General features: G+C 58.7%; 1 protein-coding gene across 1 annotated transcript in view; it reads left to right on the top strand.

Moving 5' to 3' along the window:
- Positions 1-306: 306 nt before the first annotated feature.
- ABCA2 (ATP binding cassette subfamily A member 2) overlaps positions 307-14,883 on the top strand; it is a 30,132-nt gene continuing 15,555 nt past the window's right edge. Inside the window, exons 1-22 of the mRNA XM_026073371.1 lie at positions 307-394; positions 1,075-1,077; positions 3,155-3,266; positions 3,808-3,974; positions 4,261-4,388; positions 4,674-4,778; positions 5,283-5,468; positions 5,791-6,009; positions 6,739-7,073; positions 7,667-7,826; positions 8,129-8,257; positions 8,599-8,766; positions 9,199-9,295; positions 9,774-9,947; positions 10,030-10,132; positions 10,925-11,039; positions 11,706-11,896; positions 12,342-12,492; positions 12,775-12,979; positions 13,577-13,741; positions 14,134-14,314; positions 14,621-14,833. Of these exons, the coding sequence (XP_025929156.1) occupies positions 3,202-3,266; positions 3,808-3,974; positions 4,261-4,388; positions 4,674-4,778; positions 5,283-5,468; positions 5,791-6,009; positions 6,739-7,073; positions 7,667-7,826; positions 8,129-8,257; positions 8,599-8,766; positions 9,199-9,295; positions 9,774-9,947; positions 10,030-10,132; positions 10,925-11,039; positions 11,706-11,896; positions 12,342-12,492; positions 12,775-12,979; positions 13,577-13,741; positions 14,134-14,314; positions 14,621-14,833 (3,257 nt within the window). The 5' untranslated portion in view covers positions 307-394; positions 1,075-1,077; positions 3,155-3,201. The remainder of the gene's footprint in view (positions 395-1,074; positions 1,078-3,154; positions 3,267-3,807; positions 3,975-4,260; positions 4,389-4,673; positions 4,779-5,282; positions 5,469-5,790; positions 6,010-6,738; positions 7,074-7,666; positions 7,827-8,128; positions 8,258-8,598; positions 8,767-9,198; positions 9,296-9,773; positions 9,948-10,029; positions 10,133-10,924; positions 11,040-11,705; positions 11,897-12,341; positions 12,493-12,774; positions 12,980-13,576; positions 13,742-14,133; positions 14,315-14,620; positions 14,834-14,883) is intronic.

The following is a 14,883-nucleotide window of genomic DNA, read 5'->3' as shown; positions in this document are numbered from 1 at the left end:
CCATCTCCAGGTGCCCTCCAGCTTTCCAGTGCCACATAACCTAGCTGCAACTAGCCCACACAACCTGGCTTCCGCTCATCTCTGGGTCCCAGTGGGATTGAGCAACAGCAGTGCCATCAGGCACTTGGAAAGACACGGGCACTGGCCCCACACCGCACCGAGTCACCCCTGCAACCATAGCATCTCCTGGGAGAGGACAGAGGGATGCCCCAGAGACCCCTGTGCTGCTGCCTGCGCTCCTCCTTCGTAGCCAGGTTCTCTACCCAAGTGTCATGGTCCCTTCCACTTTGTCATCCGCAGTGGGTGTTAGCCTTTGAGATCTTCATCCCCCTGGTGCTCTTCTTCATTCTCCTGGGACTGCGGCAGAAGAAGCCCACCATCCCTGTGAAGGAAGGTGAGCGTGAGCAGGGGTGATGCCTGGGGCACCCTCACTCGGGATTGGGACGGGATCACCCCGAGGCTTCGGGGAGCTCCTCCGACCCTCTGCGGATAGCCTGGGGGCCAAGCGGGAATCTCTGGCAGTCAGCAGGGACCTAGAGGGGCAGGGGCCTTTCAGCGGTGTAGCACCGGGCGCTGGGTGCCAGGGCGCTGCAGTGAGGGTTTGAGCTGCTAGTCAGACAGCACCTTCAGCCTCTGGGCTGGCAGATCCAGAAACAGGAGGGTTTGGACAACCAGTATCGTTCTGAGCCTTGGGAGCTCCTCTGGGGGTGACCAGGCCCAAATAGCCTTCAGATGACATTAGAAAGGACGTTTTGTCTCTGTACAAAGGCGCTTAGGGGGAGTGGGGTGATGGATCCTGGGACCCCAGCTGTGGCCCAGGGTAACAGTGATCTGAGCTTGTGTTTCAGCTGCGTCCTGGTGGCGTGCGAGGGAGAGCCAAGATGCAAGGAGTGCCGGGGCCCAGGCTGCAGGCATTGGTGGGCAGTGCGCTGGTCCCCACCCTGTCTCTGATGTGCAGTGTGTGTTGTGGGGGTTTTTTGTTTGTTTTTTTCTTTCTTTTCTCTCATGTTTTCTTTTTCTTTCCCGCCATCACCCCCGCCCGCCTGCCCTCCATGCCTCTACTGCATGCTCCAGTCTGTAAGTTGGTTGGATGGGTGGGTGCCTCTTTCTCCCTCCCTTCCTCTGCCTTTGCCAGTGAAGCGTGTTGGGGAGACAGAGCCCACTGGCTCCACTCACTATGGCCTAATCTGCACTTCTGTAACCCTGTCATCTCCTTCCTTCTCGGCTGGTGAAGATGAGCTTGGGCAGACCAGCATGGGCCATATCATCCCTTTTCTGCTGTGCCTGCAGCTCTGACTGCCCCCGACCCCTTTGGTGCTGCCCTACTTAGACCAGTCCATGGTGGTGTCTCCATACGGTTTTCTTTGCCCAAAGCCAGTGCCTGGTTTACCAGGTGCTGAGGCTGATCATGGCTGTGACCAAGGTTGTTCAAGGCTGGAGATGGCTTTCCAGGCCAGGCAGAGGCTCATCCTGTCCCTTCTTCCCTCTCTCCTGGGGCAAACCCTGTTGGATGCAGGCTCTGATGTAACATGTGATTGCCCAGTTTTGCCTGTGATCCCCCACTCTTGTCCCCCAAAGCAGCCTGGCTGGAGAGGGCTCCCCAGCCCCCTCGCTGTCATGGGACTTGTCCCAGCCCCATGCAGCCAGGACAGATCCATTAGGTTGGGACACTACTAGAAAGGGCCTGGAGGACAGCGAGATGCCACCCTGCTGGTGGGCTGGGACATGCCCAGTGACCTGATGCCTGGCTTTGTCACCTAACTGTGGCACAGCTGTCAGCACAGAGTGCTTTCCTCACTCGCCTGGGACTGGGCTGTTGGCCTGTCCCGTGCAATGTTGGGCCTTGTTTGCCCTGGGATATCTGTTTTCAGTGCCCAGAAGCACCTCTTCACCAGCTCCTGCCTCTCGTGGCTGTGCTAACAGCACTGATCTTCTAACTCTGGGTCTACCAGGGCTGATGGGGAGGATGGGCAAGAGGAAGGTCCTACTGTGTCGGCCTCTTGGTTGGAGGTGTGGAGAACCAGCCAGCTGATGTTTATTCAGGGCAGCATCTTCAGATCATGGCACCTTGCTGCCACCCAGATGTCAGTCACTGGGCTGGAGTGGGGCCCAGGCCTTCTTACCAAGGACAGGCTGCTTTCGAGCCTTCCTTGCTGTGCCCAGCACCATCCCCACTAGGAGTGAGAGGCCAGGCTTGTCCCCGACGCCTTTGCAGCCTCACACCAGCAATTCCCCTTGGGCTGAGCCAGGAAATCCTGCCAGGAACTGGGGCTCTGCCAGACAAGTTAGTGCCTAATACAGCTTCAGGCTCAGGGGTGAGACGCTCCTAAAAATGGCACCACTTTGCAGGAACCTCAGTCCCCAAGAGTCATTGGCTGGTGACAACTCACCCCATTAGGGATGGGAACAGGTAGGACTGCTGGGCTCCTCTCACCTCAGACCCCAGGACATGTGAACGCCTTGGTTAGGAATAGTCATCAAATACCAGGGTTGTGGGTGAATGTTTGCTGTCTCCTCGTTGCTCCTCATTTTTTCCATCTCTCCCCTCTGCCTCAGTTTGCCATTTCTTCTCACCTCCTCCAGCCACATGTTGGGGCAGACAGGCAGGGAAGAGGATGGGTTTCGAGAGGGGGCCATGGGGGCTTGGAGAGCTGTGGGTGCCAACTCTTTACCCTGTCATATTCTTTCTCTTCTTCCTCTTCCCTGGAAAATCCAGTGGTGCCTCTCAGACTTACTAACAAGAGCGGCCAAGAGGCCAGGGGAGGTTGCTGGCAGTCCTAAGGGCAAGGGTCAGAAGTCCAGTGTCATCCTGGGGTGGGAGGGCCACCATCGCCCAGAGGGGAGCGGGCAGGGTGAAGAGGGCAAGTATGACCTCGGAGCCCCTCGGGGTGCCCTGGAGACAGGCAGGAGTAGCCTGCCCAGATCCCTGAAAAGCCTCCAGCCCGGGGAGACCCTTTGTGGCAATGCAATGAAAGCAGCAGACTTCTGACCTTTGCCGTCTGCCCTCCTGCCTTGAGGTGTAACCTCCCATGGTGGTCATATGGTGCAGTGTTCCTGCTTCTCTCTGAACTGAGTGTCTGTCTCTCTGGTGGCCCTCTCCTCCCCTGCCCCTTATCTTTCTCTTGGCTCTTGTGCGGGCTCCCTCTGGCTCCAGCTTTCTACACGGCGGCCCCCCTCACCTCAGCTGGGATTCTACCTGTGATGCAGTCCCTGTGTCCGGATGGCCAGCGGGATGAATTTGGCTTCCTGCAGTATTCCAATTCCACGTGAGTTGGGTCCTCACCCTGTTCTCCTTTCCTCCAACCCCTGTTCATCCCGTGCAGCACAGGCACACGTGTGCAACATACGTCTTCTCACACTGGCGGTGTCTCATATGAAAAAATGCACCAGCTTGTATCCTCCAAAGCATTTGGGTGCAGTCTCCCGGGTCCCCAAGGTGCAGAAGACATCTCAGCCTGTTCCCTCTGGGCTTGCAGGGTCTCAGGTGCCTGGCAGTCTGCTGGGAGGAGGGAAGGAGATGGCCCCTCAGGGACTCTCTGAGATGCTGGTGCTCTCCTTCATATCCCTGGCATGTGTTTCGACTTGATATGAAGGCAAGGGAAGCTCCTGGGGGCAGCAGTGTGGGGACCATGTGGCTGGGCGATTGCACCTGCTGTCCCAGGCAGCACAGCTCCCCACATGTGCACCCCAGGGGGCTTGGACCCACCCCAGGGTCATGCCCTGCCTCTGCGGAGGAGCACACACCAACCCAGCAGTATGGCCACAGCCCCTGTTGCTGACACCCCCAAGGTACTCTGCTCTCTTCAGGGTAACACAGCTCCTCGAGCACCTCAGTGAAGTGGTGGAGCAAAGTAACTTGTTCGACCCAGACCACCCAGGCCTGGAAGAGGAGCTGGAGTCCCTGCGCCGGCGCCTGGAGGCCCTCAGCAGCAGTGAGCCCAGCTCCATGGAGACCCACTTCAGCAGCCGAGCAGGTAGGCGTTGTGCCCTGCCAGCCCGCATACTCCCGCACAGGTGGGGATGGGCAGATGCGGTCTCGGAGCAGCAGCAGGCAGGGTGAGGGCATCCTGCCTGCTCCCACGCCAGCCACTGAGCCATGTGGCAACGTGTGGCAAGGCCCCACCACTTTCTTTCATCCCTGTGGGCCCTGCATGCAGGGGCAGGACCAGGTGTGAGGTGTCCCCTACACGGGGCCATGCCCTGTTTCCCAGCCATATGTAGCTGCTCTGACCTTGTGCTGCCTGTTTTGTTCCTTGCCAGGATCCGGCTTCACCCTGGCGTGGGCAGCCAAGGATCGGGGCGAACTGCACCGTTTCCTCACACAGAATCTGTCCCTCCCCAACAGCACAGCCAATCTCCTCCTGGGCTCCAGCATTGACCTCCAGGAAGTAAGTGAGCAGAATGGGGCAGGCCCTGCATAACAGTGTGGGGATGGAGGGACAAGTTTTTCCAGGGACAGTGAGCTACAACAGCAGATGTGCATGTCCTGACCGAGCCCTAGCCCTGATTGCGGTCTGCTCATGGTGGGGAGCCAGCAGGCACCCAACAGGGACACATCCTGCCCTCTTGCCCCTTGGCCCCCATGCCAGGGCGTTGCTGGGCAGACAGCTCCCTCCACTCTCAGCATGCTCTTCCATGGCATGCTCACTGCCCTGCTCACATCCCCGTTGCAGGTGTACCACCTTTATTTTGGATCTTCTCCTTTGGCACCCGACTACACCCATGAGAGAGATCTGTGGGATCGGTTTGGCCCCAGTGAGAAGATCTTGAAGCTAGAGGTGAGAAGTGTTTTGGTGCCCCAGGTGGAGGACATAGCAGGGTGTAGCTTGTCCTTCCTCTCCCCTCTATGCCTGCCTGCCTGGCTTGCCCCAGCCCTGCACCATGCTGCAGAGTTATTTGGGGTTGTCTTTCCAGGCAGAAGGGACATTATCAAGTGGCTGGAGCAGGAACCAGGGGTGCTGTGGTCCCATCCTGGCACTGCCACTGCACTTTGAGGAAGGCCAGTCTCTGTGCCTTAGTTTCCCACTGCAGCATGGGTTGCCACATGGGTTGCACTGCCAGGACATTGGAGGATGGGGCAAAAATTGTCAGCTCCTGTGACCTTGGCTGTGGAGACCAAGTCCTATGCTCTGCCAGGGGCTGTAATCCCCAAAATCTGCATGTCCCCTTTTCCTGCACCCTCCATGGAGACTATGGATGTGCGTGCCACATGTATACTTGGGGGGGACCAAGGGATGGAGGGGGGCCTTGGGGACAGCCACTGCCATAGGTGCCTCTTGCAGAAGAGCCTCCCCAGTGGCTGGAGGACCCTGCGGGAAGGGCTGATACACAAGGCCCTGCGCAACCCCTCCAGAGCCTCGCACAGGCAGACCCTGCTCCGCCTGCTCTCGCAAGCTCTGGGCCTCACCAGTGCCACCCCGGGGCCCACCGACTCCTACAACCCCCAGGCCTTCGTCACAGAGATGGAGGTGAGCAGCCTCATGCCGGGGGAAGACAGACTCCACAGGTAGATATCCCGGAGCCCATGCTGGGAGCAGACCCCTCCAGGGAGTTACTGGGCTCCGGTTGGGCTCTCTGCTGGGCTGGTTATGGCACATGGCCAGTTCTTCACCAAGTGCCCAGGGTGGGGACAGATTCCCTATCTGCCCTCTGTCTCCTGTGCGGAGATGAGGGCACATGAGAATGGAGCAGGAGAAATCACCAGGGCTTTGGGCATTGCTGAGATGTCTTGGCCCATCCGGGGACTCTTCATTCTGGGGGCAATAATGCTGCTGGCTCCCTGCCCTGCAGAATATCATCTTCACGGCGCCAGTGCTGGAGCACCTCACGTGCGACCAGAGCCAAGGGGGGCTGCGGCACCTTCTCCGCGTGGCCCCAAGTCAGCAGGCACTGCTACAGGCCTACCGGGTGCTGGTGTGCAACGGGAGCCAGGCGGCCCGTGAGGAGCGCTTCACCCAGCTGGCTACCGAGCTCAAGGACCAGCTGGACTCCCGCAAAATCGTCAGCAGGGTGAGTGCAAGACAGTGATGTGTCTTGGGCAGGTTTTCCCTAGCTGCTGGGAGCTGTGTGGGACCAGGCTCTCAGACCACAGGACTCCTTTCCCAACCCAGATTTCTGTGCCAGGCTTCAGGACACGGCCTGTCCCCTCCTGGTCACCCCCCACCCTCTCACAGGGCATCTCCCCCCTGCCCAGTAGGTCCCTGGGGTTGGTCCTCTCCTGCCTCTCTGCTCCAGTGGGACCACAGATGATGTCCCTCTCCTGGCACCCACTCACACTGCCCGTTGGATGTGGCAAGGGGCAGAGCACTGCTGGGTGCCCCCAGCACCCTGTGTCCTCCCAGCATGTCCCCTGCAGGGTCCGACGGGGCTTCTCTCCCCAGGGCTGGTAAAGCCCTCAGTGGCACAACTTCTTAAGGCCCTGTCTGGAGTCTCCTTCTTCATCCCATCCTCATCTAATGTGTCCCTTTCTGTGACTAATAGGGAACATTCTGCCTGCAGGATGCATCTCCTGTTCCCCAGCAAGACTCCGTCAGTGCCTCCTGCTGCCCAATTGCTAAGGATGCAAAGGGACAAGTCCTGGGGCCCAGCTGGGCATGGCTCTAGCCCTTTACCAGGGAAAAGGAACATGCCATCATTAGGAGTCCCCCTTGAGTCCCTTTCTCCAGTAGCAGGCGAGCGGGATGCCCCTTTGCACTAGTTTCCTGGCCAGGGTAACTCCTTATCTGCTTGACTTTGCAGTTGAAGCTGGATGAGGTGAACAGCACGGCCACCCAGCACCGGCTCCATGCCCTCCTTGAGGACCTCATGGAGATGGAGAAGGTTCTCCGCGATATGGATATTCTCTCAGCTTTGGCCAAGCTGCTGCCCAAAGGAGCTTGTGCCAGCAAGGCCCCACCACCCACTGCCAACAGCACCAGCTGGGCCAGTGGCAACACCACAGCAGGCAGCAACACCACAGCAGAGGAGGAGAGCGATGGGGAGGGCGAGCCAGGAGGCGAAAACCCACAGGGGCAGTTCTCAGCCTTTGTGCAGCTGTGGGCTGGGCTGCAGCCCATCCTGTGCGGGAACAACCGGTAGGAGCCCTTGGAGGAGGTGGATGCAGAGCCTGGGCACACAGACGGTGTGATGGCCAGTGGCTGGGCGCTTAGGTGCTCCCATCCCGTTGAGGCAGTGGGTGCAGGGGAGCCCACCCTGCCTCTGCCAGTGATGAAGGGAGCCCAGACCATCCCTCGCTGAGCCCTTGGGTGAGACTGGTGCCACAGCGAGTCCTTGTGCCCGTGCTCTGCCCATGTGGCCATGGCCAAGGGAAGCTTTCCATGCCAGGCAGCAACACTCTGGCATCTCACTGGTTTGGGAGTCGCTGTAAAATCCTCCACCTTAGCAGCAGCCGGGGAGGACAGGGAGCCTGGGCAGGGGGTGGGAGGGCTGGGGTGAGTTTTGCACCCTAGCATGGACACTTCCAGGGGAGGTGCAGGAGGAGCATGCTGGCAGGGTGGCTTACCTGGTGCCAGGCCTGGCACGATGCTGCTATAGCACCCCCTCTTCCTCCCTTGGTTTCCATGGCGGGGAGACCTGCACTGCCCCAGCGCTGAGGCATTTGGGGGCATGCTAGGTGGTACCCTGCGCTCCTAAAGCCCCTGCACCCAGGACTGACCCATGTTTGCAGGACGATCGAGCCTGAGGCACTGAAGCAGGGCAACATGAGCTCTCTGGGCTTCACCAGCAAGGAGCAACGAAACCTGGGCCTCCTTGTACATCTTATGACGAGCAACCCCAAAATCCTCTACGCGCCTGTGGGCACTGAAGTAGACAAGGTCATCCTGAAGGTGAGGGCTTAGGTTCATGCTGGCGCAGAGGCCAGGACCCACATCCTTCCTCTCCCACCAGTCCTGCTCCAAGAGGGACATGCTTGCCCAGACAAGCTCAGCAGGGATGGTGCACTGTGTGAGGCCAGGGCTGAACTAGCCAGTGCCGTTGGAAATGTGTAACCACTCTGGAGTGTGTTGGGATGGCAATGCCTGCAGGGAGGTGGGCAGATGTCTCCGTGGCTGCTAGTGGTGGAGGGCAGCACCTCCTGAAGAGCTGGGTGCCCTTGCCCCTTCCCACTGCATGACCTTCCTCCCCCCAGGCCAACGAGACCTTTGCTTTTGTGGGCAATGTCACCCACTACGCCAAGGCATGGATGAACATCTCCCCTGAGATCAGGGCCTACCTGGAGGAGGGCAGGCTGCAGAGACGCATCCGCTGGCTCCAGCAGGTAGGATAGTGCTGCGGGGCCTGAACCTGACTGGGCCTTACTGCCCCAGGGGCAAGAAGGGGGTCTCCTGCTCCCACCTACCTCTCTTAGACTCTGTGCTAACAGGGGGAGGTAGGATACAGGAACAGATGCTTCATGTGAAGGTGCTCAGGTTGTCCCTGGGTGCCTACCCTGCTCTTGCGAGCACTGGGCTGGGTTCCTTGTGCAGGGTGGACACTGTCCCCCTTGTCCCCAGGAGGATTTCTGGGAAGGGTTTGTCCTGTCTGTGTCCACAGGGAGGGCAGCACTGAGAGGCAGGGGGTACCCCAACTCCCTCTCCCATATCTGCCTCCCTGTCCCAGTTCATGGCCGACCTCCACAAGCACCCAGAGATCCTGAATGTCTCCGACAGCGACCTTCTCCACGGCTTCCTCAATGGCAACTTCTCCCTGCCCAACGCCAGTGTCCTGCTTCAGCAGCTGGACACCATCGACAACGCTGCTTGTGGCTGGGTCCACTTCATGGCCAAGGTGAGGCTGTGCCTGCCAGTGGGCATGTGGAGGCCAGAGCAGGACTCACTACCCAGAGCAGGGCTTTCCACAGGGCCAAAGAGGGGGTCAAGTCTGCTTTGACCTCCTTCAGGCCACAGGTTCAGGTCACAGCATCTTCCCTATCACGGGGAGAAACAGTGACAGGACACCTGGAGGAGATGGTGGCTTCTCCAGTGTAGAAGCTTTTGGGGAGATGTTAAAGGCAGATGTGCCCATCTCCATGGTTTTATGGGTATCCAAGGGCTTTCTGCCCCACTAGCTGGGCCTTGTGGGCTGGGCTGGCCCAGGCAATGGCTGCAAAGCAGGGGCTTGCAGGGTCGCTGTGAGTGGCATGCTCCACAGTGTATGCAGGGTCTACATCCTGGACCCTTGACGGCCAGTGGGATCTCACTAGTCTTTCCCTCCTGTCAGGTCAGTGTGGACATCTTCAAGGGCTTCCCAGATGAGGAGAGCATCGTCAACTACACTCTGAATCAGGCCTACCAGGACAACGTCACTGTCTTTGCTAGTATGTTCCCAGGAACCAGTCCCTTTATGGGGGGGTCCCTAAAGATGTGTCATTTGCCAGACATGCCCCAGGCCTGGAGCCAACTCTGGGATGTTGACTGCTTTGGTGCATGTTTTGAGTGAATCATCTTTGTGCCAACTCCCTGTTGCAGTTCCCGTCCTCTCCCTCCTGGCCCCAGTCCTGCTGTCCCTCAACCCTGGCCAAGCCCTGCCAGGCCCAGAGCCCTGAGGCTGTCCTAGCTCACCCACCACGGATCTCTGTCAGCTGCCTGCCCTGGGCTGGATCCTGTGCCAGGATCATGCAAGCCTTCCTGGGTCCCAGTAACCATGGGCTAGCTTCTTGACTTGGCCCATTGGGGGCACATTGATCCTGGGGGTCCCAGCAGAGCTCTCATGTCCCTGCCTGTCACGGTGTGTTGGCTGGTGTCACAAGACTCCTGTGGTGCCAGTGCCCTCCCTGCCTTCCCCCATGCCTGCAGGCGTCATCTTCCAGACCAACAAGGATGGCTCGCTCCCCCCTCACGTCATGTACAAGATCCGGCAGAACTCCAGCTTCACTGAGAAAACCAACGAGATCCGGCGGGCATACTGGCGGCCTGGCCCCAACACTGGTGGGCGCTTCTACTTCCTCTACGGCTTTGTCTGGATCCAGGGTGAGTGCCAGCTCCTCACCAGGGCTGCCCTCCATCCCCTGCCTGTGCCGCTTGGCTCACCTTGGCCTCTCCTTCTCCTCAGACATGATGGAGCGTGCCCTCATCAACACATTTGTTGGCCACGATGTGGTGGAGCCTGGCAATTACGTGCAGATGTTCCCATACCCCTGTTATACCCGGGACGAGTGAGTAGCCCCACAGGCCACAGGGTGGGTAGGGGATGGAGCTTCCATTTTCCCTTGGGGCAGTCCAAATAGGCCAGGACTCTTCAGCTGGGAAAAAGGGGCAAGTGAGGAGGACCTGAGAGAGGTTGGTGACATTGGGAGTGATGAGCAACCAGTTATGCCCTGTTCCTTGGACCACTGGTCTAAGGGGAGTCCTCAAAGCAAGCAAGGGGAAGGGTTTTTTTCCCAGTTCATAATTCAAGTGAAGAACTCACTGCTGCAGGAGTCTTGGAGGCTAAAAGACTTGGGGAAAATAATAGGTGCTTTATAAATTCATGATAAATGGGTCTGTTGGTGGTTACTAAACATGGTGGTCCAGATGAAGCATCTGGCATGAGAAGTCCCAAACTCACCAACCCTCCAGGGCAGGAGGGTAGAAAGGGCCTGTCCACGTCAGGGTAGGCAGGGCATTGGACTGAGCCTGCCGGGGCTGAGGCTGCTGCTGGCCTGCCTGCTGGGGACCTGCTAGCCAGGACACCTGGGTTTTGCTCTGGCCTTTGCTATGGGATTGTTAGAGGAGCTCTGAAAAATACTTCCCCCACCCTGTGCCTCAGTTTCCCCAGTTATAAAACAGTGGCAGGATCGGTAGCTCTTTCAGGGCACTAGGGAACTGCTGAACCGGAGGCCTGTGGTCCTCCCCAGGTGGTGGGAGAGCCCCTCAACTGCCCTGGGTCTTGTCCCCTCAGGGCTCTCCCCCATTCCCTGTGGTGACGCTGCCATCCAGCTCTCCCTTCTCTTCCCATGCCCCACCAGCTTCCTCTTCGTCATCGAGCACATGATGCCTCTGTGCATGGTGATCTCCTGGGTCTACTCAGTGGCTATGATGATCCAGCACATTGTGACGGAGAAGGAGCATCGCCTGAAAGAGGTGAGGATCCTGGGAAATGCCTTGGAAGGACCCAAGGTCTTCCCTGCCCTGCTGCCCAGGGGAGGCCAGGCGCGAGGACCAGTCCCACCTGTCAAGCCACCTAGTCCTCTCCATCACCCAGTAACTGTTCCTAGACAGCGGCTGCCCAGGATCCCTCACTGGCCCAGAGCCACTGGCAAGAGCGGAGAGTTCTTGCAGTGGACAAGAATGTGGTGGAGCTGCTGGGCACAGTGCCAGGCCAAGCTGGCTGGCGGTCTCAGGGAGCGGCTGCCAGCGGCCAGGGCAGTCTGCAATGGAGAGCAAGGTACTGAGCTCCACAGCTGAGCCTGGAGCCCCATCGCCTCCAGGCCCCGCCTCATTTTCCTGGGAAATGGGCTGCATGAATGGGGGCACTGGGCTGGGATGGGTGCAGATCCCACATCCCAGGACTCTACTACAGCTTGTCCCTGGACCGGGCCACTCATTCTGAGTGTCAGCAGCACAAACCCTGCCCAGCACAGAAGGAAGCCTGGCCCATCTGCACCCTGGCAGATGGTGCTGTGGCCTGCCCACTTCCAGCAGCCCCCAAGGGACTTCTCCATGCTGTCGTTTGCTCTCCCAGCCTCAGTGAGTGAGGCAAGAGGGATGCACAGGGGACAGCCCCACTGAGAGGTGCTGGCCTTGCAGGTGATGAAGATGATGGGCTTGAACAATGCAGTCCATTGGGTGGCTTGGTTCATCACTGGCTTCGTCCAGCTCTCCATCTCAGTCACAGCTCTCACCGCCATCCTAAAATATGGCAAGGTCCTGATGCACAGCGATGTCCTCATCATCTGGCTCTTCCTCGCCATCTATGCTGTAGCCACCATCATGTTCTGGTGAGCTGTCAGATTCACTCTGTGCAATTAGGGGGCACTAAGTAACACCAGCCCTTTATGGGGTCCTTGTGCCACAGGGCGAGGGTGCTGGGAGCTGTGCGGACAGGGGCCACTGGAGGTAGCACAATTTTCCCCCAGCCAGATGATTTGAAGGGAAGTTTGTTACCATGACCTGAGTGAAATCAGACTGTGTGGGGAAAGCAGCTGGCCATGCCTGCTCTGGGGACCGCACAGCCCTGGTAGGGCAGGCTCCAGGGTTGGGTGTTGGGGGATCCCTCTGTCCTTGGAGGGGGACAGCTCTGACACTCCCTTCCATAGGGCCAGGGGATGGTGCTCAGGTGCAGGAGAGGGGGGTACTTAGGTGGAGGGCACGGCCCTTCTCTGGTTGGTGGGGGTCACCTATATCTCACTGTGGGGCTGGTGGGTAATGCTGTCTTCCCTGCAGTTTCCTAGTGTCGGTACTCTACTCCAAGGCCAAGCTGGCCTCAGCCTGTGGTGGCATCATCTATTTTTTGAGCTACGTGCCCTACATGTACGTTGCCATCCGGGAGGAGGTGGCGCATGACAAGATCACGGCCTTTGAGAAGTGCATTGCGGTGAGTTGATTGTGGCTGCTAGGGGAGGGTGCCTGGGCCAGGATTTGCCCTGGGCAGCCCATGACACTGGCCACAGTGGCCACCAAGCCCTGGGCAAACCTGCGCAGTGCCCAAGCAAGTCGCACTGCCTCACAGGGCTTTGGATGCATCTCCAGATGGTTTGGAGCAGCTCCATGGGCCTGGATGGGGCAGAGCTGAGTAGGAATTAGCCCCAAGCCATTCCTCCTGAGCTTGGCCCATGGTTCCTGCTGATACCCCCCCTTCCCCTCCACCCCTTCGCAGTCCCTCATGTCAACCACGGCATTTGGTCTGGGCTCCAAGTATTTTGCCCTGTATGAGGTGGCTGGCGTGGGCATCCAGTGGCACACCTTCAGCCAGTCGCCTGTGGAAGGGGACGACTTCAACCTCTTGCTGTCCATGATGATGCTGAGCGTAGATGCCGTGGTGTACGGGGTGCTCACATGGTACATCGAGGCTGTGCACCCGGGTACGTACAGGCAGTGGGGCAGGGTGGGCACAGGGGCACCCCTAACCTCATGGGAGCCTCCCCACTGGGGATGCTGCTGGTTCCTGGCCATGCTTTGCACTGATATGGGGGGATTTGTCACAGCCTGCCTCCAGGCTCTCCTGCATGTGTCCCATTGGGGACTGCTGCCCTCATGCTCTCACCCACTGGTGACACCCCTGTCTCCTGGTAGGATCCCTGGAGCTTGCTTGAATCACATATCTCAGTTTGCTGGCTGACTAGCAAAACAAGGCATTTGGGGCTGGAGAGTTATTTTCTCTGATTGCTAGTTTGGGAAGGAGTTTTACCTTCTTTGTTTGCTTTTAAAGTAAAACTGAAATGTGGGCCAAGTCCAGTTTTGCTCTGGTTCCTTGAACAACTCCACAGTGTTTTCCTGAGCCCAGTCAGCCAGTGCATTTGCAGGCTCCCACCCTGCAGTGGTGTTCCCATGCCAGGGAAATCTCCTCATTACCAGTGCCCGGCTCTACCCCAACCCTCATCAGGCTTCTCTGAGGACATAGGTGGCAGGGATGGGCCTGGAGAGGCCCTGCCCTGACTCCAGAGGAGTTGCGCTTGCAGGTATGTATGGTCTGCCGCGGCCCTGGTACTTCCCTTTCCAGAAGTCCTACTGGTTGGGGAATGGGCGAGTGGAGACGTGGGAGTGGACCTGGCCCTGGTCCCGCACCACTCGCCTCAGCATCATGGAGGAGGACCAGGCCTGTGCCATGGAGAGCAGGAGACTGGGTGAGAGCAGTCGGGGGACAGTGGAAGGGAAGCCCGGGGCTGGCTGTTGGGTGCCAGGGCTTGGCCTCAGCTCTGTCACAGCGCCCTGCAGTGGCCATGGACCCCTTTGCATTCCCCCATTACCATTGTCCTGAAGGAAAGGGTGTTTGTCAGAACAGGATCCTGGGTCTGAGGTCAAGCGCTGCTGCCTGTCAGGGAGCTGCTCCCTACTGTTTTGGGAGAGGGAAGCTGGCGAGAAGCACAGGGGAAAGGAGGTCAGGAGCCAGGATGGCAGCCTGGCATGGCCATGAGCAGAGCAGGGAGTGGGGATGGTTCATTCCCTGGGAAGTCCTGCTCTGAGTCAGATTCCCCTACCCACCCCTCAGCTCCTCACCATCCTGCTCTCGTATCAGAGGAGACGCGGGGCATCGAGGAGGAGCCGTCCCATCTGCCATTGGTCGTTTGCATTGACAAGCTCACCAAGGTCTACAAGACGGACAAGAAACTGGCGCTGAACAAGCTGAGCCTCAACCTCTATGAGAACCAGGTGGTGTCCTTCCTGGGACATAATGGAGCAGGCAAAACCACCACCATGTGAGTGTCTTCCAGGGTAGACATGAACTGTGTCCTTCTAGCCAGCTGAGGTGGGTCGGAAAGGTGCTGCATGGCTGTCCTCGCAGGGCCCTGTGGCTCTGCCGGTACCATGGCTAAAGGGAGGTGGTGTGGACGTGGGGGTGGTGCAAAAGAGTGGGCAGTGGGCACATGGCCCTGCTCTGACATTATTCTGTCCAGGTTGTTGGCCAAGGACTCTGTCTAACAGATAGACTGGGAGCTGGTGATTGGGATCAGGGTTGGATATAGGCACATGAGGTCCCTCACATTGTTGCATTTCTCCACCAGGTCCATCCTGACTGGCTTGTTCCCTCCAACATCGGGCTCTGCTACCATCTATGGCCACGATATCCGGACAGAGATGGATGAGATCCGGAAGAACCTGGGCATGTGTCCCCAGCACAATGTGCTCTTTGACAGGCTGACGGTGGAGGAGCACCTCTGGTTCTACTCACAGCTCAAGAGCATGGCAGAGGAGGAGATCCGCAAAGAGATGGACAAGTAGGCAACCTTGCTCTAGCAGAGCTGCAGCTCCCCTTGCCCCCTCCTTT

Source organism: Apteryx rowi, unplaced genomic scaffold (genome assembly GCF_003343035.1).
Source record: "Apteryx rowi isolate R43461 unplaced genomic scaffold, aptRow1 scaffold_367, whole genome shotgun sequence".
In the NCBI taxonomy this organism is placed as follows: domain Eukaryota; kingdom Metazoa; phylum Chordata; class Aves; order Apterygiformes; family Apterygidae; genus Apteryx; species Apteryx rowi.
The sequence above is the reverse complement of the archived record's forward strand: the minus strand, read 5'-3'. Positions and strand labels throughout refer to the sequence as shown.